General features: G+C 35.5%; 2 protein-coding genes and 1 long non-coding RNA gene across 6 annotated transcripts in view; 1 reads left to right on the plus strand and 2 right to left on the minus strand.

Annotated features, from left to right (window-relative positions):
* The window catches only part of LOC135683833 (uncharacterized), a 56,820-nt gene extending 37,464 nt beyond the window's left edge, over positions 1 to 19,356 (minus strand). The window contains exons 1-3 of one of the 4 annotated variants that reach the window (XR_010515826.2): positions 19,109 to 19,356; positions 15,961 to 16,022; positions 12,711 to 12,779 (exon numbers count right to left, since the gene is read on the minus strand). This is a non-coding gene — a long non-coding RNA (uncharacterized LOC135683833). Of the gene's footprint in view, positions 1 to 12,710; positions 12,780 to 15,960; positions 16,023 to 16,511; positions 16,654 to 19,108 lie in introns of those variants that run through there. The other 3 variants (XR_010515825.2, XR_010515827.2, XR_010515824.2) reach the window with 3 other exon arrangements.
* LOC135683830 (uncharacterized) lies at positions 1,757 to 20,726 on the plus strand. The gene is made up of 4 exons (XM_065199187.2): positions 1,757 to 2,728; positions 18,081 to 18,221; positions 18,554 to 18,661; positions 19,498 to 20,726. The coding sequence occupies exons 1-4, from the start codon at positions 2,621 to 2,623 to the stop codon at positions 19,708 to 19,710; spliced, it is 570 nt and encodes a 189-aa protein (XP_065055259.2). The 5' UTR covers positions 1,757 to 2,620; the 3' UTR covers positions 19,711 to 20,726.
* Positions 20,727 to 23,353: 2,627 nt separating this feature from the next.
* On the minus strand, positions 23,354 to 25,305 carry LOC135683352 (uncharacterized). The gene has a single exon (XM_065198585.2). The coding sequence runs from the start codon at positions 25,166 to 25,168 to the stop codon at positions 23,822 to 23,824; it is 1,347 nt and encodes a 448-aa protein (XP_065054657.2). The 5' UTR covers positions 25,169 to 25,305; the 3' UTR covers positions 23,354 to 23,821.
* Positions 25,306 to 26,167: the final 862 nt, after the last annotated feature.

The raw sequence follows: 26,167 nt of genomic DNA on the forward strand, positions 1-26,167 counted from the left end.
AAATTCTAAATAAGCTTTTAAATTTCGCCAATATTCTTGCAAAATCTTTTCTGAAAAAAGGGTGTGTTTGTGTTTGTGTCACCTTTTAAGAATGTCAGTTCTTGTCTTCGGATTTATCTAATTTTTGTTCCGATTGTATTGTGAAAACTATGGTAAGTGGTGTGTTTATTAAAGTGCCAAAAATCAATTGTCAAAATATAGACTCTTAAACGCAGGCTCTTAAAGGCATTGAGTCATGATAAAGTGGATTGGGTATACCCTAAGTGCCAAAATCCGCTGAGTCATGATTTTCATGACTGCGATGCTATTGGTTTACCTTGAACTGGTCACATGAACTCACCTCGTACTGATCGAAAAAACAATTTTCATCAATAGCAAATTGTTAACAATGGATGCAAATATCACGTGAAACAGCAACGATCATGCCGAAACCAAATGACCCCCTATAGAGAAGGCCTATTTACCATGACTCAGTGCCTTTAAAAGTGGAGTTTTTGCTTTGCATTGCTTAGTATAGACGTTGCTTTTTCAAGTTCCAGATCACGGTTAAAGAATTCTTTGGGTAGAAAATTTCCTCTGCTGTTTGGAAATGTCCGTAATTGGGAATTGTTCATTAGTAGAAGTTCACTCTTACTCAAAGGAAAAATTCGTGAGCATCATAACATGGGTAGCTAAGAATGTTACTGTTTTTGGGTATTATTTTCATTTCGGATTATAATTGTTCAAAATAACTTGAAAAGCTTTGCTCTTAAGTATAAGGAAACTTTAGCATGGACACCGAACTTCAAGTAATTTGAAAGCAAATTTTGTTAAACAAAGAATTATGTAAGAATTGTTTTAATTTTTTTCACAGAAATAAACTTCTGGGAAATGTTACTTAATTGTTCAGTCTACTTTTACATGTAATTTATACCAGAGATAAATGTTATTTATAAAGATTTCTTTAAAAAAGAGTAAAAAAGAATAATTAATCGTCAGACACATGTCTGTACTGAATGTAGAATAGACAAAATCGAGTTTATTTACAAAAATCGTTTATTAATTTGAAAAAGGGCTTTAAAAGATCATTTAGTTTCCGAAAACTTTAATTGCTATGATAAAAAAGTTAACGTTTGAGGAAAATTTAAATGTACAGATATTGAAAATAGATCCCTTTTCGTTTTTTTCTTGTGCTAATAAAAAATAGTTTTCATTTTGAATATGTAGACATGAAATAATATGTATATTTAAATAGCCCTTATGTGTGTCTACTATATAATTTTATATTTTAACAAGTTGACTTGGTCAGAACCAATACCTGTTATCATTCAAGTATAGACTGCGCAACAAGCTTTTGATTTCCGTGAAATATAGTGAAAAGGTTTGCTTTTAAAACGGATTTTTAAGCCTAGAGGTAACTGATATCTGTAACAGTGGTTTCGCTATCTCTCCGGATTTGATTTTAGTAACAGTTTCTGTGGCACCGCAACTTTAGATCAAAAGCGAAAAAAACCATTGCTATTTTGTTTTCATACCTTTAAAATACTGTAAAAAGAAGTTTGTCAAATAACAAGCTTATCCCTGAAATTAACAGACAACAATCAAACGCCTCTTGCTAATCCATGGTATTACATAACCTGTCGGAAAGAAGAAGATTCTCAGTTCCTATAAACTTTCTTCTAAGAAACGACTTCCAGGATGACCTCAACGAAATACTTCGCCTCGCTAGTATAGCTACTTAGATGGCTCCCATTAATGAAATAGGTTTTAAGACTGAGTGCATCAAGTACAAGTGAAAATCTGATCCAAAATCTCAAAAGAATGAGACACGCTTAACTAGATTATAACGAGATTCATGATGATGATGGCAAATTCAGGCTCAAGTTATTGATCCAATCTACACAATTTCATATGAAGCAAGAATTTAGGGGCGCAGTCCAAAAGAACTTTTTCGAAGCTAGAATTATCTCAGCTGGCAACTTCTTAAAGCTGGAGTTTTGCAGCATTGACTCAAGCAGAAAGGTACAACAGCTCAGTTGGAGCGATTTCAAATCGCGCCCTGGAAGCCTGGTCCGCCCAGATGAATAAAGAATGGACAATTGGAGAGGATCAATGAAAGACGGGACTTAAGAGAGTAACGGTGGCTTTATTTGTAAATAAAATCGCATAACGGGTACATCATTGAAATAACTGCACGAGGGATAATAAGGATAACCAAAGCATTTGATCAAGGGTGTATGTTTGCACTCACAGTTATAGACAATGTCATATTCGGAGTCAGCTCGCTCAACCGCTGCGCAGCATTACAAGTGATCGGCCCATTGAGCTACGGAGCACAACGAAAATAGCAGAGTGTATGAATCACTTGGCATTTGGAGTCGAGTGCATTGGCGTACCTTGATATATAATGATGTTCATTGCTCTTCGGCGGTGCATTGCTTGATAGTCCAGGAGAGAGAGAGTGGCTTAGCTTACAACTAAGACTGCGGTTTTTAAGCTAGAGTCCAAGAAATCAGCTGTACTGACAGGAGTAATCGATTGAGAATATCATCAAGAGAAATATAATCAAAAGCATCAACTCTATTTTGATAGAGAAAAAATTCAGGAATTTCTGGCTCCTGCAAAGTTTCGAATTTCAAGAATGGATAAGAGGGTCGAAGCGTTGGTTTGCATGACGATTCTTGCCGCGGTGTTCAAAATCAATTGTGCCAAAAAGGAAGAGGCAACAAACGGAATCAGATACAAGCTGGTGAGTTGTTTATTGCATTCGCTGAATTTCTCATGCTTCTTTTTAGAATTTTGCATTCCTTGAATTCACAACTCTTGATCGTGTTATGGGAACCTTCTTTGTTAGGTTGTGTTAAGAGTTTAGAATAATAAAATATATATTTGCTCAAGAATATAATTTTCGCAACAACGAGAAGTACTAATTTGGCGCCAATAACAGATTTATTCGGTATAATAACGACATTTTAAAGTTTTTGCATATTAGCAGCTGCACATTACAAGGCATGAAAAGTCAAAGGCTAGTAATTGTCGAATTTAATACTTTAAACGTGCCGTTTTTAAACACAAAGTTTTGAACGTTTATGACGGTTAGCAGTATATTTAAGATGAATTTGATAATCTGAAGGAAAATGAAAAAGAAAAACTGAAAGAGATGGCTGAATCGCTACAAATTTCGTAGATAAGAGAAATTGAGACCCTTGTTTTTATTGTTAAAAATTATAGAGAGTTCACGGACTAAAAGTGTTGCAAAGGCACTTTGTTTCAGTAAAGGGAATGAGTCTCGTTCATAATCATACTTAATCATCTTCTTGGGCTTTTTTTAGGATTTATATATATCATTATGAAAACTGTAAAAAATGTATATTTATAAAGATGTAAAAATGTCTAGCGTAAACTGTCGCGCACTCTCTTCAAAATAAGAAGGACAAGGATTTGAAAATTTAAAAGGTTGATTGAAAAAAAGGAGAATGATTTTTTTTCTCGATGAATTGCGAAAAAAGTAGGGATTAAAAGAAGACTAAAAAGTAAAGACGAAAGGAAACAGGAAAAAATCTGAGTGAAACCCGTCAGATTAATAAATTACATATATGAAGTCTTGGCAAGTATAAATAATATTCTCTCTCCGCTTATAAACTTTGAATGATTTAAGGAAATGAAGGAAAAAGGTTCCTCGTATGTTACATGGGAACACACATTGATTGTATGCATGTAAGGAGCTTGAAATAGATTCGTAAATGAGAGAAGAGATGAGCAAATTAATGAAAAGAATGGGTTGGTGTTGGAAGATGTTCAAGATTCTTGAAAAGAAATAGAGCACATTCAAGAGGAAATGAATATTTAAGCCGTGTTTACTGTTAGAAGTGATTACTTCCTGTTTAATATTTAACAAACCTTTGAGATCGTGTAAGTCCTAATATATAAAGAAAATACTGAATGATAATGCTGTCAGCGGCTTTCGTGGTTAATTCAAATGAGTAGTTTTTCAGTACATCTTTGTCAATGCAAATGTAAGATGTTAATAGAATCCAAAAAAGTCAACACAAAACTTTAAAAGCAGAAGAATGCAGTTGATTTGCCGTTTGAAGAAAAGGATTGTCTCGTAAAAGTGTGGGTGTTATCTTTTGTTTCATTTTCTTCATATCACACAATTTCAATGAACATAGGAAGAAGTTAATGGAAAACGAGAACATGTTGTTTAGCTTGAAGAGATTTTCAGGTAGTGCGAATGCTTCAGGGAGACTTTTTGTACGAATGTATGGTATAAAATTAATGCGTAGGAATTTTCATTAGCAACGTCATTCTAAAAAAAAGGAACAGGTTTTTGTCAGGTTCTTTGAAGGACAATGGGCTTCTGGCTTTAGAAATCAGATGTAATCCATTATAAATAATTCTGATGGAATTTTCACAAACTTTCTTAATGTGCAAATATAACTTTTTGGGATCTTTGAAAGTTGATTTTTGCATCGACATGTGTTGTACAGTGACAAACCTCTATGTTCTCTTTCTACCATTAAAGCAGGGGAGAAAATGACCTTATTATACAAGAGGAAAATTTATGAACATCTTACGTCATGTTAAGAAATTGAAAAGTTTCAAAGGTAATTAATATATATACAGCAAAAATCGCTTCAATGTTATAAACAGTACGCGAAAATATTATTTTGCAACTATTACTTTGGACAGAATTCTGTTGCGTTTTGACATAAATGAAATTATGTAATGGCAAGTGGTGCTGTAGAATAACACGGATACCTTACATTCAAGTAGCTACTCAAACGACAGTTGTTCGCTGATTTATATGGGACTAAGATTCGAGTAGATGTTTTGTTACGAGTTAAATGATCGATGCAAAATCAATCAGAAAATTCCACAGATCTTCATAAATCGCTTTGAGGTGTTCAATCCGCCATCAAACCTTGAGCTTTAAGGAGCCTCTGAAAGAATTCTAACTGATAAAGGCTTTCAAAAACCGATCAAGATTTTTGGATGAGATGACTACATTATTGCTTTGCAGGACCTTTGAGCTCTAGTACAGAGGAGCCATGACGAGGCTTAAAATTCCCTGATAAACATATTTATCATGAGAGTAGATGTAAATGAATTCCTGGGATATTGTCAGGGATTTACAGATGAAAGTTAAAGAGTCCTACATACGTAATCATGTGCTGTCTAACGTAATACAGAGTATAGAGAGACCATTCAGGGATCACCCTTGCTTGTCTTTAAAAACCGAGATAAGTTTTCTTTCAAGATTTGAAAACAAACCGTCGGGACTCCAGCGTGATTGTGGTGAAATTCATGAACTTTCAAGGAAAATTGGCACAAACGCAGCCAGGTGCGACAGTTTGCAACATTGAGTATCCTGTTTCCGCCTGTCTGCAGGATTAATCTAAGTCTCCATGTATAAGCTTTAGGACTGTCATGACATCACAGTCAACATAAACGCACTAAGCTAGAGCAATCTCTGGTCAAAACTAAAAGAATATCTACCTATTAATTTGCTGTATAATTATTATAATATCACGGGTTTAATTTTACTTTATAAACTTGCTTACACTATATAACGACGGTTCATTGCAATTATGTTGCTAGATAGATTTGAAGTTGTTCAAAATAAAGAAAGACCCTTAAGAGGTCAAAATATAGGTAACCACAAACTACTTTACAAGCATCATTCAAACACAACAAAACGAAATGCAGGCTAATTATCATATAACACAAGAAGAGTGGAAATTCAGAAAAAGCAAAAGCGTGAATAAAGGTTCATTACCAAGGACCTTTTTCGTTCATGAAACTTCCCAGGCTTATCACTATTGCCAGCATTTAGGAATGTGTCGAGATTGCCAGTAATTTTGTAAAGGTTGATTGAAGGAGAGATCCTCTCCAGAGAAAGAGTATTTTATCATATTAACTCGTTATCAATACTTCTGATGATATTTCAATTTACGCCAACATTGATATTGAAAGAGAGTATTATTTAAGAGATAGCACGGTTATCAATATTTGGTAAAATGCCCTCTTCAAAACTGATGGTATCGTTTTTTGTCAGGCATATAAACGAAATTTTGAATTACATTCTGTTCTCTGACCTGGCATGCCTTGAAACTATACAGCCATATCATAACGCAATAAAGCCCTCCCTTGAAGGCTTTTGCGCAACCGGCATGCTTTGCGACTATATTTTCAAAACCGGCCTAATACCGTACTTTATGAAATTGCCGAATACAATCAACGTCTCCTCGCGTAAAAAACAGCTACCGCAAAGCTCGTTCTCAAATTTATAACAAAGACTTTCATCCGATAATTTAAGACTCCAGAAGTGTGTGGAGGTCAATCGTTCGCGTTGATTTGACCATTTAGCTTGCTACCTGTTATTCCTGACAGCATTTCTTAAGGAACATCTCCACTTTTTTATCTACCAAGACAAGCCGTTTCACTTGATCCGTAAAACAAATTGTAACGTTCCAAGCAGTTTAGAAAGATGCATTGATACAGTATACAAAGAGCCTTTTTAGAACTTACTTTGGTAAAGAAAGAGCTTAAGGAAAGAGCGTGGGTCTATGCTTCCGAAAAGCAAACAAGTTTACTTACAGGATTAAATGGGCGTAATCCAAACGTCTTAAAGAGAATGATAAGTCCTTTCAAGTTATCTCAGATATATGAAATACTTGCAAATAGCTCCTTAGGACATCCAGTTGCTTTGTCTTGCTTCTCTATTTTGAGTTTTTCTCGAATACTAGAACATCTAATAAATAACCCCTTGGATATAGGCCTTAGTTCCCAAGTGCTTTTGGCTCAGATGTACTCCTTAATAACTTTCAGATCCAAAACTGATCCAGCAAACAATATGTAGATAAAGATTTCAAAGAAAACAAAAGTTCATGTCATGAATGCCATGCTCATGTTTAAAGCACTCCTGTCACCGAATTGTCAACACCAAGGATATCCTTTCCGGTATACCAAAGATAATGGCACAGTTCTATTATATTTGGGTATAGTAACCAATGTAGTTTAAGCATTCTTCTGGGCAGTAGAGTATCTCTCACATCAGCTGTAAAAGGGGACAGATACAAGGTGGAGGTCGTCAATTAATTGTTGGTAATTTCCTCAACTACTGTCATTGTTATGCTTACATGATGTTGATTTTGTTAATGTTATAAATGCCTTGACCGCGCACTGCCTGCATCTTAATAATGAATTATCGAACTCCTTGCTGCTCTCTTGTAACGCAACATGGGCTTTGGGTAAGGGACCAAACTTTTATTTTTATTGAAATAGACAGAGGTCAATTATTTTTAATGAAATAAATGATTTTATATCTTGAATAGGCAAAGAACTTGATAAAAAAGTCACTAGGACTTAACAGGAGCGTCACCCCCCTTTCTAGTACGTCAAAATGTATTGGCATATGAATTTTCATATCTGTAAAAAAATCTAGGCAAGTGACGTCACGTTACAAGGCATTGTCTTTCAGTATTAGTACCGGGTCTAGTATCCCCCAGTTCTCAAAATTGACACTGTACCCTTTAGGCATTATCGGACTATAATTTGATAAACGTTTGCTACGAAATACCAGAAAACAGCTGTAGATGGGCTGTTAAGATGTGTCAATTCGGCTAGGAACACTGCTGACCGTTCGCCGTTTAAAAGGACATCATGTCCCTCAAAAATAAGATTGGGAATCAGAAACCGCAAGATGACGAAACCGGCGTCCGCGCATTAACTGCAAGGCGCAGAGGTTACAGCTTTGTATTACGGAGATCTGACAAAGACTAATTAATGGATTCATCGGGCTGTAACCCATTGAAGGCCTACCGTGCTTAGATTAGTATCAGTGAATAAGGAAATTGGAATCAAAGGGACAATTCAGTACACACCGTTACAGCTTTGACAGTAGGATCAAATGGGCAGAGGAAACCTAATAAACAAAATCAATTAGCGAAATCTTCTTATTACGAATAAATCCCCGTTTAAGCCCCCTTAAGTAGAGTGGATTTCAATACTGCCAATAGATATAGGGCATCAAATCGAGATCTTAAGGGGATTTGTTACAGTAACACAAAGGTAAGAGACGGATTCGTTAACGTAGAAATAAAGAGGGTTTTACAGAGAACGTCCGATGGCTACGGGAACAGATAAGTAAATCTTAGAGCAAAACAATAATTCATCAGGGTCGTTTGCTGTGTTGTTAAGCACAGATGCCCGATGATCAGAGTGTTTCGAGATAAAGAAATTTGTGAAAAGTCAATAGGATATAATAAATTTTTGGCTAACCAAGACATATTTAGGCAAATTGTATCGGTAGCGAAATGAAACACGAATCACACAATTAGTTGACAATAAATTTACTACAAATAAATAGTTGAAAAAACAAACAAATTTCAAACACTAATCTAATAATTCTTGGACTGAATTCAGTTGTGAAGAAACATGTGATCTCAACATGCAACAAAATACATTTTTTATTTTTATAAGAACAAGATTATAAAAACACTATTGGTTAAAATTGGTTAAAAGTTAAGAACAAATTAAGAACAAGCTGAGGAAGAGCTACTATAAAATGCAACTTTGAACAATGTTTCATCTCAAAAATGTTTTTTGCCATATAGGGTTGCTTTTTGGTAAATTTTTAAACTTGTTGGCAAAGGATCTAATTTTTTTGGCAAATGTGGCCAGAACACCTCGGTTGAGTGCAATAGCTAGTAAATGCATTGCTCACATCCTATTAATTTAAGAACAATCCAGCCTCAGATTTTCGTTAAAATTAAGAACAGCTAGCCTGAACTTCAATTTACTTGAGCAAATAATTGAGCTGAATAAGACTCTTGAATACGTTCTCTACACACTACACCAAAAGAGCATCGTCAATCTACAATAATCAAATGATCTATTTTTCAAAACACTTTAGAAAGAGTCTCTAAAGGAACCTTCTTCTGGTATTTTTTCTTGTGGGTCACTGCTCTTCATTGAAAGCCTACGCTAAGCGCACATGGCTCCAAATTAATGTTTCCTTCTACACCCAGCCTTAGACAGCGTAGCAATGTCAAAAGCTATAAAAGTTGTGTTGCTCCAAATGAGTGTTTATCAATCAACCATGGTAACAATTAACACGGTATTGCCGCGTGAGAATATTTGCGTACTAATCCACGCTCAGACAAATAGAAAAGTAAATGTATTAAATAATTCAATGGCAGCAAGGACCACCTCTATGATATGATTCCTCCACCCTGCACTTCCTCCACTCTGCACTTCCTTGAAGTTATCAAGACTATTGGCCCCGAGGACAAAGCAGCCCTCGCTTTTTTCGCTTTAACACCTGAGCGCATTATAAACTATTAGAACATCTAGGTAAAAAGAACATTGCCCAAAATATCTTTATAATACCCAAAATAGTTGACTTCCAAAATCAAAGAAAGAAAGCTTCAGTATAGCTGACTTCCATAACCAGCGAAGAAAATCTAAGTCCAACCAAGAAATCTTAATGAAAAATCTTGTCTTAAAGAAAAAATAGCTTAAACAATGAAACAAAAATATGCCTGAAGTTTTTAACAGGTAGACAAAAATAAACCTTTCTCTTTAAAGGCTTATATCTTTAATAATAAAATAAAATAAAAGTGTTTACTTTATAACCAAGTGAGTGTAGGTGAGGATCTAAAAATGAGCACTGGTGCACAAGGTAAGCACAAAACATTACCCCTATAAATAACAACGCATAGATAATGGTCTCTAAATAGTTCATTCAAACTGTAAATGCTTATTTTATCAACGGGTACGATAACATAACTTAGTCAAGGTTAAAGATAAACATGTTTAACTAGCGGATCAATGTTTTGAATAAAAATATGGCATTTATCACCCATAATCTATTATAGAAAAACTTTATCGCACACTATATATATCTACCACGTGGCATGAGAATAATACTATTTTTAATCAATATTGAATTCTCGACCACCGCAAAACGACTTCTATTTGTAATTCAATGCATTGACCATTCCATTTTTGTTTCTTTGTAAAGAGAAAAACGCATCTACATCTGGGTTCGAGTAAAACCCATTCAAAACTCATTTCCAAAACTTTCCGTGGATCAGTTTCATTTCTAAAACATTTAGTAGAACCCCTTCATGCAGGAGGTGTTACCGTAAAACGTTGCACCCTTAGCAACAGTGTTCGCGCACCATTGAGAATTGCCCCTCAAAATGTTGTTAGAATCTTCAACGCATCACTCAGTTCATGGCTAACATGCCTTTTTTATGCTCAGATAGATTTGTGCAGCCTCACCATAAGCATCCTCGAGATGAAATGAGTAAATACAGACTGATCCAATCAGCCAATATACGTGTAGGACAGTTCTTCTTGTCAGTAAACATACCAAGACTGATAAATCGTTATCTGAGGCATCGGTATGGAGTCACTTCTGGGTGGTTTTATAGATTGCAATGGAACAGATTTCATCAGCAGGGTATCAATAATCCTAATAGGACTAATAACTATTGCTGGCGTGATTTGTTCGCTTGTTAAGTAGGTTTTATCGAATAGGGCATGTCGGTTGCTGCAACTAGGCATTCTTGAAGATGCAGTTTTACCACTCCCACAAATCTATAAACAACTTGCAATAGATGGGGCTTTTGAGCAGTGAAGATTCGTTAATAGAACAAAGATTTCAGAGCTTTGTTCTAACTTTAGGATGGAAGACTTGTAGTTATAGTCAAAACTAGCACAATGAGTCACCATCTCTCCCTTCCAAAACAAATATCGACACTTTAGTGCCACTTGCTAGTATTTTGAACTTTAGTGATGCTTTGGAAGAAAGCATACTCCTGGCCTTTTAGTCTTGACCTGATATTTCTAGAAATTCTTTAACTTCTAAAAGATTGTGCTGAACACAGGCCGAGAACAACTAGTATTTATTTGGATTAACCAAAGAAAAATTTTTGACGTCACCATCTGTAGCAACGTCAATCTTTAAATGAGCGTATTAGCAAAAGTTTTCTTGTTTCCACGCCCCCTTCGTTCTTTTCTGAATGCGCTATAGCTGATTTATATCTTGCAACAAATCGAAACAATGAAACTGCTATTTCCATCGCAGTTTTGGTACTGTCTGATTACTGACATTTTCGTGAGATAAGATGAACAGGAAATGCATGTTAATTGTTGCTTGAAACCAAGAATATGGTCTGACGTCACCACTCAATTTCAGTGCAGAGAGGACCAGACGCTATCCAATAATTAATATGACAGAGTGAAGCACTTCCAATAAAACAATATCCTATAGGTATACGTTACTGAGGATAGGCTCAATCCAGTTTCATTAACAATGGAGAGTTTATGGTGGACTCAAGGGCCATTTTCGAAATATACTGCATTTACAAAAGCGATATAGTTGGGAAAGATTTTGCCAAAACGTTGTGACATAGTTCATTCGTCTATCAAAGGTAGATCCAATTGTCTTGCATAAGAGATTTTAAACCAACAGACAGTTTCAATTTTATCACGAGGCTTTCATCCTGAAGCGAACTCTGTACTGATAACAGCCTTTGAATATTGACTAAGAGCAAAATGTTGGAGACATTGATATAACAATACATCTATTGAGCTAATATCTTCGATTGTGTAGAATTCATGTACGGATTTTGTCGAAAGACAGTAAAAATACGAATCAAGCTGCAATTTAACGAGATTTTTGCTACTGGATATAAAAATCAAAACTTTGTAATATTTTTTGGAACGAACAAAGTAAATTTTTAGTTGCAAAGATATCTTTATGGAAATCAATTCAAAGAACGACTTAACTTTGAAGAAGCTGACCGACACAAGGTTATCAGAGAGTTTTGAAAGGCTGTTTTATCTTAACGAATGATACTGGCAACTTTTTTTAACAGAAAGGCTTATCTAAGTGTGTGGTTGTCTGTTAACTAGAACATGGAGCCAATGTCGAAGTGAAACATTCGATATACAAACTGTAATTTGCGCAAGATTAAAAAGAGCCACAGCGATACCCAAACGAAAATGAGAAATTTCAGATATCATTTTGCCTTTGGTACTCTCAAGGCTGTCAACCTTGAACCGGGGAGAGAGTTTTCTCCATTTCTAATAGAACAGAACATTTATTCATTTGTCTCAGCTGGTGCAACTGGCAATTGTTAATGTATGTTATAATGTATGTATGTTAATGTATCAAAGAAAAAAGCTAGTATCTTTCTTATGGTTTCTGTACCCGAAAGTCCTAATCAAACTGAATCTACAAATCTTTCGTAAAAAGCAATTTATGATGGCTGAAGGTGCCAGCATAAACAGCTTTTTGTTGTTGTTAAATAACAATAACAATATACGTATGAAAAGTGGAGTACCTGGATGCAATCCTTGTAGTACTTCTTTGTAGATCTAATCTAATCTACTGCCACCGTTTTACTTTGTCAATTAATAGCATGATTTGTTTTCAGTGCAGCAATGTTGGTGAGAAAATTATGTACAACAGAACAACTCATCAAACAAGTTTTTGGTCTTTTTGAGAAATTTTCCTAGATTTATTAAAGGCATCCGCATATTGAGAAATAAAGTCCTCGTGAAATCATCTTATAGGAGAATGCACGCTTTGTAGCAACATGAAGATAACGTAATAACAACTGCAAGGACATTCTTGATTTGTCAATCTCTGCTGCCTCAAGCTCAGTGTTATGCATAAATTGATGTTTATCCTTCGAAAGTTTCTAAAGCCTTACCTGAGAGCTATTTTCCACCATTTAGATTTCCTGACGCTCTCTTTTTGACCTTTTTAAACACCTTCAAATCTAGAAAATTTGAAGAGAAAACAATTCTTTAATGCCAAAGATTACGTACCCCTCGTCAAAAATACAAGCCCAGCTACATACATGCATTCACCCTCTGAAGACCCAATGTAAACAGACCAAAAATAGGACAGTTTGGATGTCTTAAGAATGTGGAAATATGCCAGAGTGAAGAGAAAAGGACTGCATTCAATTACGCTGACCTTGACCAGCGTGCTCAGGTTTGTTTAAACTACCGAACGATGTTGGGGATTGATTTAATTGAACTGAGCAGAAGTAATGAATACTGATTCCCCACATAGTTACGTGAAGTGATTGCAAAACCTTCCAAATTCTGATAAGGCTTTGCTCTAGCACAAATATCTCATTATCTCCATTTAACTGCCAAAGGGAGCGCAGCCTGTGACCCGTCATCAACCATTTCCCATGAAAAACCTTTGAAAGAGGTTTCACTTCTTATCTAATTTTATACAGTGACCTAAAATCTAATAAGTTTGTGTTCTGAAACCGTTATGTTTTCAAGAGAGCATGGGCGGAATCCAAATTGACTCACTACGTTAATTGGTTCTTAGAAAAGAGGAACATTGAAACCTTTGAGCTAAGACTTTGAAGCATGGATAATGTTAACAATTTATAGAAGCTAGAAGCATTTGATTCAAATTTCATTAATAAAGAAATTCATTTTCAAAAACATCCTCGATTGAGTTAAGTCTAGATCTTAGCAAGGTTTTTAACCACCCAAGATCTGAAAGTCTGATAATCTGCTTCAAAAACAAACAAATTTGTTATCAATACGTTTAATATCTTTTTGAGATTTTTGGGAGATTTGCTGGAAAATGCTTAACGAAATTTTATCAAAAGAGTTGAAAACGCTATTTTGTCATATGTAGGTCACGTGAAGCATGTCTTGTGTAGAAGAGAGAACTTCGACAACTAGCCTGTTCTTTTTCAGCTAGCTTGTAATTGTTGAAAGGTCCTATCAAGAAAGATAGTAATATTCTAAATAATAATTCCTTGAAACGAATAGATTTTATTGCTGGCTATAGAATTATTATTCTGGCATTCGAAAAATCAGGCTAGGCAGTAATGGCAAACGGATAGAAATTGTAGATATATGCAAAGCAATAAGAGGAACAGTAGCACGGTAAGGTAAATCCGGTTATTGAGAATCGTACTCAATACAACGTACGTCTTTCCAAAAATGTACCAGTTTTCTTATCTAGATTAGTAGCATATTTGGAAACTCAGAACAAAGCGTTCCTTAAGGGAGAATATTCCATTAAAGGACAATGAGGGTTCGCTTTGCGCCATAACATCATATGCAGCTGAAATTTACCACAACCACCACAAAACATCGAACGAGTAAAGGAGTAATGGTCTTTCTATTAACCCTAATAAAGCAATGACGTTTCACTTGAACCGAAAGGATTAAGAAATGAGGCAGATCAAGGCTTCCAAAAGAGGCGGAGTTTTGGCGCATCAAACTCTTTTTCTAGTATTGTATTTTGAATATCTGGAAAGACCAGCCGCCGGTTTGATGTCGTTGTAGTTGGACAGCAGTAAAGACATTCATTAAATTGTTGTGGTCAAAGGAAGGAAATGCAGAAATGGCATTTTTATAACCTTTTCTTTATTTTGTTGGGAATCATTTGCCTCGAGACAAATTAATACCACCAACATATCAATGGCATGATGCAAGTTCGACAGTAGTTTGACAGTAGCTTGACAGTCAATAAGAATTGGAAAGAATGAAAGTGCTTTGAAAGATTCTCCATGATCATAGCCAGGTGCACTACACCACCTTTGTGCAGACCGAAGCTTCTTCAATAACCAATATATTTGAGAAGAAACAATTTTCAAATGTTATCTTTAGAAAATCTTTGAAGGTTGAGGTTCCAATTTTAAGGGAAACGATCTTCTACAAGTACATGCCACAACCCTATGGATTGACAGTAAACAAAGGGGGCGTGTCTTTTGGGGAAACCTGAATACCCCTTTAACAGGGAAAAAGTTTTCATGGGAAGGGAATTGCAACTTTTAGATTTTATTGAAAAATCTTCACAGTTTGTGCAGTATTAACATACATTTTTCTCGCACTGTGAGACAATTGTCCGATGATACTGGACTCATCCAATGAAGTGAGGAAAAATGAGTATTGTACGAAGAACGTTATTAACTGACGTCTTGGTGACTAGAAGTCTCATTACTGTCTGTTAACAATATCTACTGTCAGAATTATATATCTGGGGTTGAGTACTGACGTTGACGCGAAATAGGAACAATTTTCAAAAGAAAAGGTGAATTCATAGGAAAAGAAAGTATTGCAGCCAGAAGTACTGTAAAATTAGTGCGTAGGACTCCAGACCCTATTAACTGTCGACTGAAGAGATCCTTTTTCTCTTTACAATAATCTGTTCTATTATCTATGACTGAAACAATTTTTTAAGTTTGGTCATTACTGCCAAAACATGACATCATGTTGGAAATACATGTTCCCGTGCCAGGCAAAGATCTTAAAAAGCGAGCTAGACAAACTTTAAGATATAAATCTGGTTAGAGTAGTATTTAATAAAAAGAGAATTGAGAAACACAGAGCCTGTGCAAGTGAAACTTTCCTGTCAGTTTATTACCACAAGGAGCTAAAATCCTTATCTTGTTGAGAAGATCAAATGATGAAAGAGATAAAGGTGATTTGGAGATTTCTTAATGGCAGCATTCAAGCAGGAGACGAGAAGCACAGGGCTGATGATGATAGAATAAACAGTATTAAGTGGGCTAGTGCGACTACAATGAGAAAATGAATTAAAAACCAAATCAAGTCTGCAGCAACAGAAATCAGCAATGTTGTGTCATAAAAGATTTATTTCCCAATTAAATAATTATCGATTATCTGTTCTGTTTCGTGAGAGAATGAAATATAAATTACAAATAAGACCAATTTGCCCATAAAGAGTGGCGGCAAAGTTACCATTATTCAAGTAACCTTTTTTGCAAATATCTAATTAGTGGGCGAGCGATTTGGTTGCGTATCTACCGATAAAGACGAACGCTCAGCACAACACGCTTCAGTTGAAGGGGACATCGTGAGCAGTGCTGACCAAGCAGCATCAGTCAGTATTCGCAGCATTAACGTGTTTGGCAGCGTATCTCAAACTGGTAGCATCAAGCGAAATAAATATCTTACCGACATGTTGTTTGCTGTTCTTTCAAGTCTTCTGACTCTGGTCACAAGTGTGGCAGCGTTTCCTTGGAAAAAAGACATTTTAGTAAGTCAATATAGAGCAAATACAAGTTATGTCATTTGAAAAGTGAGCGGTAGAATTTATATCAAGACTGGTTTAGATATTTTAAAAAGTTTATGATACATAAGCGCTATTCGACAACATCAAGATCTAGATCGCACTGTTTTTTACAGTGACATTTATTTCGCTATAGATAAATCAAGTCAGGTCTTTTGGTTGCTACAAAGGATTTTACAAGACTTTTTTATATATGTAGTATATATAGCACCTTGAGGAAAATCTGCATATTGAATTTCTTGTGTAATTTTGTTTCCGCCTCATTTAAGTACTATCAACAAAGCATTTTTCTACTAAACATTTCATCAGTCAAAAAGTTGATAATCAGAATCCTGAATATTTGGAACAATTTATGGTCATTTCTAAGCCACAAAAGGCCAAAGATTCTATCAACGTTCATGTTCAATCTATTTGCTTGGTTCTGTTTAGTACTTACTTAGAAACTATCAATATGTCTTACTAAAGGCTCTGATAAACGCTCAGATAAGCGAGCATAAAATTTCCAAAAAGCCGCTTCGGATCCAACAGAACGTAAAACATTGAATATCGAGCGCTCCTCTGCTAAACGTCGTGTGTATACAAACCAACATAACCGTGAATTCAAGTGTGACGAGATCCTGTCCTTGCATGGTAGGATCAGAATCATGTCATATTTCAACCGATAGCAATTTAAAATATGTTATTTTCTGGTTAGAAAGGTCAAGAGTGTTGCTTTTGATTGTGTAAAAATGGACACGATAGATTGTACAATCGTGCATGCTAGTTTGCGCACGAAATCTGCGCCAGCCACTCACTAATTGAGTATTTTGCTTTAATCGTGTGATTAAAAACAAACGGGGTAGACTTTAACTACCCTACGAGCTTTTAGATTTCAGTAGGATTTGAGGTTTTATCTCGATTTAGCGGCGGTTATACACAGAAATATAAACCCGTTCGTTATGTTTACATTCCTTCTGGTACCAGCGCACACTTGGGACGCCACAGTTTTAATGTTGAGATTTAAAAAACATGCATTTCCCTGTGTGTCAAGAAATATTAACCCAACTTGACAGTTGGAAGCCGTCCAGAATGGAATGTTAAGTTCGGCATCGTTTGTATAGTTATTTGTCACGCCCTTTAATAAAATTATGTGATCCCAACACTTGAAATCTGAGGCATGTTTCTGGTAGAGTTTTTATCATAACTAAAAGAAGTTTGTGGTGATTTATGTGCTCTGGTTTTTATAGATAAAATTTTAAAATGTTGAATAATGTTGAAAAATTGCTTTAAATTGTATCTTTGCAAATAAAATACTTGTGCAACGAGATTGACTTAAACTCAGAAACAATTTAAGATTAAAATTCTGATGAATAAAAAACGATACCAATAAATTTGCTTGTATAATAATTGTGAACAGACCATCTAAAAAGTACTTCAATGCATTCAACACAACTTAGATTGTTTTGATGAAAGGGGTCAAATAAGAATAGGAAATGAGTAGTGGATAGATCTGATCTGGCAGATAAAGGTGCATACCCGAGCAACACATTTAAGCTAAAATGGTGGTTAAATCAGTTTGATCAGACTTCTGAAGAATTGTAAAGAAGAAAAAAATATTTCAAAGTAAAACCACTTTGCACAAGCAGCATTGGTTCAAACCCTTTGATTGAAGTCTACAAAAAAGACTAGGAAACCAGTCCAGAACTTCTTCAGGCAAGCCAAAAAATAATTCAACCTGAAGTAGGATTGTTACCATAGGGGGGGGGGCACTTGGTAGGGTTACCAAAGTTATGAAAAGAAAACAATTTAAAACCACCAGGCTAAACAGAAAGGGCTGCTCTAGCCTGAGATAATACACTTGGGGCAGAGGAGGTGGGGGGGGGGGGGGGAAATGCAGGGCAGAGGAAGGGGTCCTGAGCCTATTATCAGGCTTGGGCAGCTCCCAATTTAAGCTTAGTTTTCACTAAACTGCAAAATGCTAGAGAAAAGTAGAACTTTTCACAAATGCTTTTACATTACTTTTCAGAGTTCATTCTGCTTCACGAGTGAAAGCTGTCCTGATATGAAGTATTGTCATCATCACCAGTGCAGGTTTCCGGTGACATTTGAAGAGTTTAGAACTGTTATGAAGATTCATTACAGTAGACAAAGGCAAATTTCATCAAAGGTACAGAAAATATCAACAGTACACAAGCTTCAGTGTTTGCAAGATATCTTATACTTGTATAACAAACTGAGGATTTAATTGTATGATTATTATGTTTCAATTTTAAGCCAAAATAGAGCTGCTTCTGACTCAATAGGGTATTTCTAACAAAAAATACAGTATAAATGATTTAAATCAAATGATTTAAATCAAACAAATCAAATAAATTTGTATCAATTTTTATCTACATTGACATGATATGATATGAGCTGAATGTATAGAGAACAAAATCAAAATGTGTTTAGAGAGAACTGAAGCTCTCTATTTACGTGTAAATAATGTTTTCCTTGCAGGGAATGCCATGTTCAAGTCATATGGACTGCAGAGCCAATGAATATCTTTGTGACACAGAGCAAGGAATATGTAGGCTTGCTGGAAAAGTTTTCCAAAAATTAAATAGGGTAAGTTTACTTGATAAATTCATTCATCTGCACCATTTTGGGGCAAAGAGGATTCTGCATCAAGTAATATAGCCACGCAAGTTTTGTTCGGTTCGGGACTAACAGGAGGGGTAAGCCAAAGGGTGTAGAGGCCATACCCCCCATTTTTTATAGTAAGTTATTTTGATAATCATCCTCTTTTTCAATTCTAATCAATAACATCAGGCTGTTTTAAAGGGACAGGAATCACACAGCCCTCTTTATTTCAAGTTATATGTGTTGTTAATCTTTTTCGTTTTCTACTCTCTTGTGGAACCTTTAAAACTTTTAAGTTTAATGCGCAGCATCTGAACAGACATGTTTGAAACTTGTAAATAAATGACGAAAACGGCAAACACTGAAAACAGAGAAATAAATCAATTAAAAGAAATAATAATGAGCCTGAAATTATACAGCAATGCTACTGACCACTAGAAACCCGAGTGTATGTATCAACATCATCTGAAAAGCATATAAGCTTACCATGTTACGAATGTAGAAGGCATCCGGAACCATTTTCAAAACGTGTAAAAAGGAATTCAAGTCATTCGCGCCATCGCGGCTGTGAAAAAATGATGTAAAAGAGGCTAGACCCAGGCCCCTCTATATGTAATATAGTAAATGGCAAACGATGTTATTACATTTAAAACAAACAAATTTGTTAGCAATGGGGGTTGCTTCGGGGTACTAGGGGGCACGCCCCTAAGTTCTTGATAGAAAGGTATGGGTAAATAAGGGGTAGGTGTAATCTTGGATTACATTTCCCATATTTAGCTATGTAATACCGCGAAAATTAAACATATTTATATCCATTTCAGTGCAAAGATTTAAAAAAATCTTGCCATTCTGATGCTGACTGTTCGTGCCTTGGACATGAAATGAAATGCGAGGCAGAGTCAAGCGGAACTGAAAGCGAGTGTGTTATCGTTCGTCGCCTTCAATCGTCAGCAGCTAAGCTATTTAGCAAAACAAAAAGAAAAACATCGCGCAACAACCGAACGGCGGACGAAAATAAAACCGAAAAATCGTGAGGCGATATTTATCGTCCTTATATCATGTACTTACATATATAAATATATACATAAAGATATTTATTCGTCTAAATTATTCTTTTATGACCTTGTAAGATTTATGTCACCCTTCTAAACTGAGTATTGTGGATATATGAAATTGTGGAAATAGCAAATGAAGTTATGATAATATTCCTCTCATCGCTTTAAGATGTTGTTGAATAAAGGAAACTCTAAGTTCATATTGGTGGAGAAGCCTCCTAATGAAATCTAGCGAAAGATTTACCCGGTAATACCCTCAGTCTACTTTAGATCCCTCCCCCCCCCCTCACGTACCCCCAAGCGAGTAGTATATTAAGACCAGCATTTTGGAAGGGAACATAGCATGAAGATCATATCCTTGAAATAGGTTGCTCAAAACTCCCTGTAACAAAGAAACTATTTGGCATATAAGAATTGCAAGATTATCATATCTTTATCCTAGTATGCCGAATCCGGGAATATTTGTTTTTATTAGAACCCCAACTATCTCTAAAGACAAATCCCTGTATAAGGATCTCATGATTTTCTCCGTCCAAAACGCGTATCCCTTTATTCATCCTTCTTTATAGCAAAAGAGAACGAAAATAGAATGAATTTGGCCTGCAAAAATCCAAACTATTGCTTGAAATTGATGTTCCTCTTATTTCTTGATTCTAAGATGCACAATTCCTGACACCTGAATGTCAACCAAACTTTTTATTCGCCATAATTAATTTGAGGTTGAAAGAAGTACAATTTGTTCGTATTATTTATTCTAAATTTAACTTCATTTTAAAATGTTAAACGGCAATCACTTTGTTTGTGTAAGTATGTTGCAAGTGTTGTTGCTATGGTTGAGGGGATCATATTCCCTCTTTAGAAATAAAAAAAATCATTCAGAATTGCTTTATTCAATCAGATGTAGAAAAGCACGGGCATTAACGTGTGCCCTATAGAATCTCAATTCGTTTACTTATATGTCTTCAAAGTGTAACGCCTCTTCTTGTACAAAAGCTCCTTCTACGTGAAAATGTTACAAGAACAAAAAATATCATGATAACATAACATAACATAACATAACATAACACAACACAACACAACACGACACAACACAACACAACACAACACAACACAACACAACACAACGCAACGCAACGCAACGCAACGCAACGCAACACAACATAACACAACACAACACAACACAACACAACACAACACAACACAACACAACACAACACAACACAACACAACACAACACAACACAACACAACACAACACAACACAACACAACACAACACAACACAACATAACATAACATAACATAACATAACATAACATAACATAACATAACATAACATAACATAACATAACATAACATAACATAACATAACACGTAAGCTATTGGGCAGCTTGAAGTCCATTTATATTCCATCTGTTAAAAATTACACAGCGGTCTGACTAGCAAGAACTATGCATTAACAGGTGTTCAACATGGCTCCATCCCTGGGTCCTTTTTGTTCAAACTTCTCTAAAATGACCTCTTTTTGACATAGTACGCTAATCAGCTTATCATTTTGCTGAATGCTACACGTCTATGCATCTGTTAAAATTTTTAGAAAAGTACCCATTTCTATTGAATTGGACAAAAAACGAGAAACTAATCTGCAAGTCTAGGCAAGACTGTGAACACAAAGAAAATAGTGATTTTCCTATTAAAAAAAATTGACAATTTTTTCAAAAGCAAATAAAGAAACACTTTGTGTGAAAATTTGAACTCAAAGTGAAAACGTAATGCCCAAATTTATAATTTATCTGTTTGAAGTATCAAATATTATCAAAACTTGCAAAAACTTGTCTCCTGTACATGTAATACCTCTTGCAGCGTGTCAGTTACAGAACGTTATTCATTTGAATATGCTGTTAAAGAAGAACAATTGATGATATTAACTGCGTTTATAATCGTAAGTTGGGGGTGTTTTTGCATAGCATTTAGCTATTTTCTAATAAGGGAGCCTCCAAGATAATGCCAAAATTGACCATAGATTTGGCAACTTAGACGAAACCTGGCTATCAGTAAAAGATTCAACACGGCACGCTTTCAAAACATGTAAACATGTAGTATGCAATCGATATAATTCTCAACAATGTGCCGGAGAATGACAACAAACCATTTATCAAACAAGCCATCACTGGTCAAAACCAATCACTTATTAGAAATTTTGAATGCTCTCCAAGTTTGCCTCAAATTCTGTCAGGATAAATCAATATGTTTAAAGACTTAACAACCTTTTTATAACGAAAAAACTTTTCACAACCTCATACGTCTTAAGTTTAATCAAAAAACTCTCTAGTGACTCCAAGGTTGCTTTGCAAAATACATCAAGGCTCATACTATCTATTCTAAAAAATGTTTCTAGAAAAAGAATAGTTTCATCTTTGAAAATTTAAAGTAGTCTTCATTTCCATGTGTATGGTGACAATCCCATTGGCTTGAAAAAGTAGAGTTTCTGCCTTACAGATATGAACTTTGTGAAGAATGCATTTAAAGCTTGGAAATGTGTTTGCGTAGCCAGCATATGTAGCCAATAAAATAGCATCTTCTCTACCTGAGACCCTCTGTAGTCTGTCGTTTAAATAGCAGAAGGTTTTTAACATAATTCTAAAAACGCTTTTACATATAGCAATAAACATTTGGAACAACCAGAAAAATAACGAATGTGTTTTTATTCTTAGCAGCATAAATATTGGTGCAATCAATTCAAGTTGAAATTTGGGGTGAAGAAATGCATGGACGCCAAATGGATCCAGATGCCGGAGAACAAATCCGATAAGCAATGCGCAGGCGCTTCAGCTCAATATTTGACACACAAACTCCTAACACGGACTTTTTTCCGTTTTTTATCGTTTAATTAAAAAAGGCTAGGGCTCAGTACATAAATCACATGAAATGCGCACCCTAATGACAAACACGATGGTCACTTCTAGCAAAGAACCTTATGACGAAAACAATGGGAGTGACTTGATGAAATAGCATGTAAAGTTGATGGCAAGGAACTAACAACAAAACTAATAACAAGAAGATGGAAACAAAACCTTACCTAACATCATTAAACTATAATACGTGAAGTCTGTGCCGTATCAGGGGGAACGTTTTTTAAAGGGATCATCTGGGCAAAACGACCATGAGTCTTTCAGACAAACACCTTCACCTTCAATAATGCCTTTAGGAGAAATTGTGGCGCACATATGGGGGTTTAGGGTGTCACACCCTCCAAGATTAACTCACTCACAGGATGATTTCTAGGGAATTGTCTTTGTCATTTTCGTAACATCTGCAAGGCTGCTGGTGAAAGAAGGACAACAACACAAAAATATGAGCATTTAAAATACTTCATAATTTAGAATTCTTGAGAGTCTAAAGGTGGCAAAAATTTTGAAACACTGCTAAAGCTTCATCTGTAAGTGTGTCTTTGCACTCAAATGCTACATCTAGCTCGTACATGCTTCACTTTTTTGTTCATTGTTGACATATACGTTGTTGTGACTCATACCATAGACCGAACGAGCGAAAATCACAATGCCATATTTTAGAATCATCACAGGGTTGCAAAAAAGGTCTGACAAAAATTTTTGTCACTTCATTTAGGAAATAGAAGCAACTTTAAAATTTGTACAATTTAAAGTCTCGACATCAATCGACGCCATTCGACTCGCTTGACAAGGTGGCCAAACGACTCGATTTTTCACTCGATTTCTTGTTGAGTAAAAAATCGAGTGAAAAATCGAGTCGTTTGCCCTGGGCTTTAGAACAAATTGGCTGAAAGCTTTTATCAGTGTAAAAAATTGGGAACATAACAAAATGCTGGGCTCCTCGGTACCCAATCCACACGCGAACACTTAGAGCATGAACTGCTTTATGCAATTTATCAGTGACATGGCGTATTAGGAAAAATATTTTACTTTCGAGAATGACTTGCAATATACATTTGATACGTTTTCATATGTATATAGAATTTAATAATAGTAAATTTCATCGTGATAACTTTTCAAATCAATTCAAGCAAAGTCATTACAAAGTTACCATAAGAAGTCATAATGAGAAAAAATTTGTTTAGAATCGTAAATTGCAGTCTGGTTTGATTTTTTGAAATTTTCTGATGCCTCTTTTTGTCAGCTTATGGCATCCATATACCTCAACGGAACGTAAAACAGGAAGCAATTGTGCAGCGGCTCCAAGAATATCATCATCCATGGCTTCGCATTTACAGACCCTCAGTTCTCGTAAATTCTTTAGAGCACTAACCATTGCTTCCAAACCAGACTTGATAATCTTTGAGCAGGAACTCAAAAGCAGTATTTCCAAATGTGTCAAATTCTTTGCTATTTCTAGGGCCATTTCGTTGCTGATAGAATTTGATGATACGAAGACTAACTCGACCAACTTCTTACAATCTTTCGAGCAGACGTCGAGAAACTCTCCCGTCAGCTTTGAGACATTTAAACAGTATTCCCCAAGGTAAACAGCACGGATATCTGGAGAGTTCTCGAGAATCTTGGAGACACCTTTATCGGTGATGGAGGTATCAATCAGCTTCAGTCTTACAAGCGAACTTTTCTTCTTCGCGAAACCTTCAGCTAATCGGTCAGTGACACTATAAAGACGTCCCAACTGTAGTTTTCTAAGATTTGGACACTTCCGTACAATTTTTATCAGGCCATCGTCTGTCACTTGATGGCACTCTGTAATAGCAAGGTGACTCAAATTTGCACAATTTTCAGCAATAGCAGCCATACATTCGTCAGTTAAGTACCAACACCAGTTCAAACTAAGCTTGCGAATAGTTGTGAATTTTCTTGAAATTTCAGTGATTGTTCCATCACGTACCACTGGATCAGTTTCATTAAAAGGAATAACGTCATTTAGAATAAGTGTTTCGAGCACATTGCAGTGCTTCATGATTGCTTCTAAATTGCGATAACAGTTTCCCTTACTTGGCAGTTTAACTGCTGTGATAGTTGGTACATTTTCCAGCAGCTCCGAGAATCCGACATCTGTTGCCCCCGTCATAAAAAAGTTAACTTTCGTAACAGCTTTACAACAGGCCGCTATAAGTGCTATCCCGTAGTCTCCAATGCCGACACAACCTTGTATGTCGATGATTTCAACCATGGGACAATTATTTGCAATCAACTGTCCAGCAAAGTTCGTTAGCTTTCGGCAGTAGCGAAACTGTAGATATCTAACACGACGTCCCCAACGAGCCAACCAATCACCAATTACGTCATCTGTAACAACAGAAGCAAGATGGGTGTCATGCTTTATTCGGATTTCAGTCCACAAAGAGAAGTCTTGAAGCAAATCACGCCATTTTCTGCACACAAGCCGCTTATCAAAATTCTCCTTTAAGTGTAAATAAGAAAAAATTTCCAACCACAAGCGATCTGGCAACACGTCCATGGGAAGTCTGTACGAAGATTGTTTATCTAAGCACGATAGAGCCAAGATTGAATACCCGTCAGTCCAGAAAAAAACATGTACGAAAACTTGCAATCTTGAGAGCAATTAACTGCTAAAACAATTGTTAAAACGTTTGGATGGAAAGGCACAGAAATAAAGTAAGTTTTAGGGTTTAGGTTCTAACTGGAATATCAATGTTTATTTGATGACGTCAACAAATTAATTTGACGTAACTTACACTACATAGAACCACCTTGCAAAAAATATAGGTTTAAAATTGAATTTCATAAAGGCCTAGTTTTCCAAATAGTGAATGTACACTAACTAAGAATAACATACAGAATTTTAAAGCATTGCAGATCATTCACTGCAGAAAAACGTTTGCACTTTTTTCAAGGAACTAAAATTTAATCAGCAATCAGTACAGTAAACAGTATTATCATTTTTTACTTATTGGAGCAGTGAATTTCAGATTTTGGGTCCATGGTACAAATAAGGTCTTTCGTAGCAATACGAATAAGATTATCAAGAATTATATAACCTTCAAGTGCAAAGATCTTTACCCATGCAATTCAATGGTAACTTTATTCGAATTAGCAAGAGAATAATCCAAATAGGTTTGCATTGATTTTCTAACTTATCTTGATTTTAATTTCCAGATAACATCCATCGCAATGGCAAAAATGAAATCACATAGCATAGAATATAATCAACTACACTTTTTGAAATGGAATTCCATAAAGTTATCTTTGTCTTTGCAATGCAATATTTTACTGCTGGGTAATTCATTTTTTCTGAGCAAGCCTTTCACGGTTTACTTTATAACTGACAAAATCACAAGAAAAATTTTAATTTAACGTTAATAATACAGGTTTTCTCCTTTCTTGAATAATAGAACGAGCAAACAAATTTTTGGCCGTACAGAATGAAAAATAGCTTTGAAAAAAGCAAGCATTTTAAGACGAAAAAAGACATACTAAGCTAGGAAACATATATACT

Source organism: Rhopilema esculentum, chromosome 7 (genome assembly GCF_057945365.1).
Source record: "Rhopilema esculentum isolate cy_ngs chromosome 7, ASM5794536v1, whole genome shotgun sequence".
NCBI lineage: Eukaryota > Metazoa > Cnidaria > Scyphozoa > Rhizostomeae > Rhizostomatidae > Rhopilema > Rhopilema esculentum.

What these genes read in the sequence shown, in the direction of transcription:
- LOC135683830 (XM_065199187.2), top strand. Translation starts at nt 2,621, where the DNA reads ATGGATAAGAGGGTCGAAGCGTTGGTTTGCATGACGATTCTTGCCGCG. An exon ending in AAAGGCAAATTTCATCAAAG is followed by an intron (nt 18,222 to 18,553) that starts GTACAGAAAATA and finishes TTTTCCTTGCAG; the next exon opens with GGAATGCCATGTTCAAGTCA. An exon ending in TTTTCCAAAAATTAAATAGG is followed by an intron (nt 18,662 to 19,497) that starts GTAAGTTTACTT and finishes TATCCATTTCAG; the next exon opens with TGCAAAGATTTAAAAAAATC.
- LOC135683352 (XM_065198585.2), bottom strand. Translation starts at nt 25,168, where the DNA reads ATGGACGTGTTGCCAGATCGCTTGTGGTTGGAAATTTTTTCTTATTTA.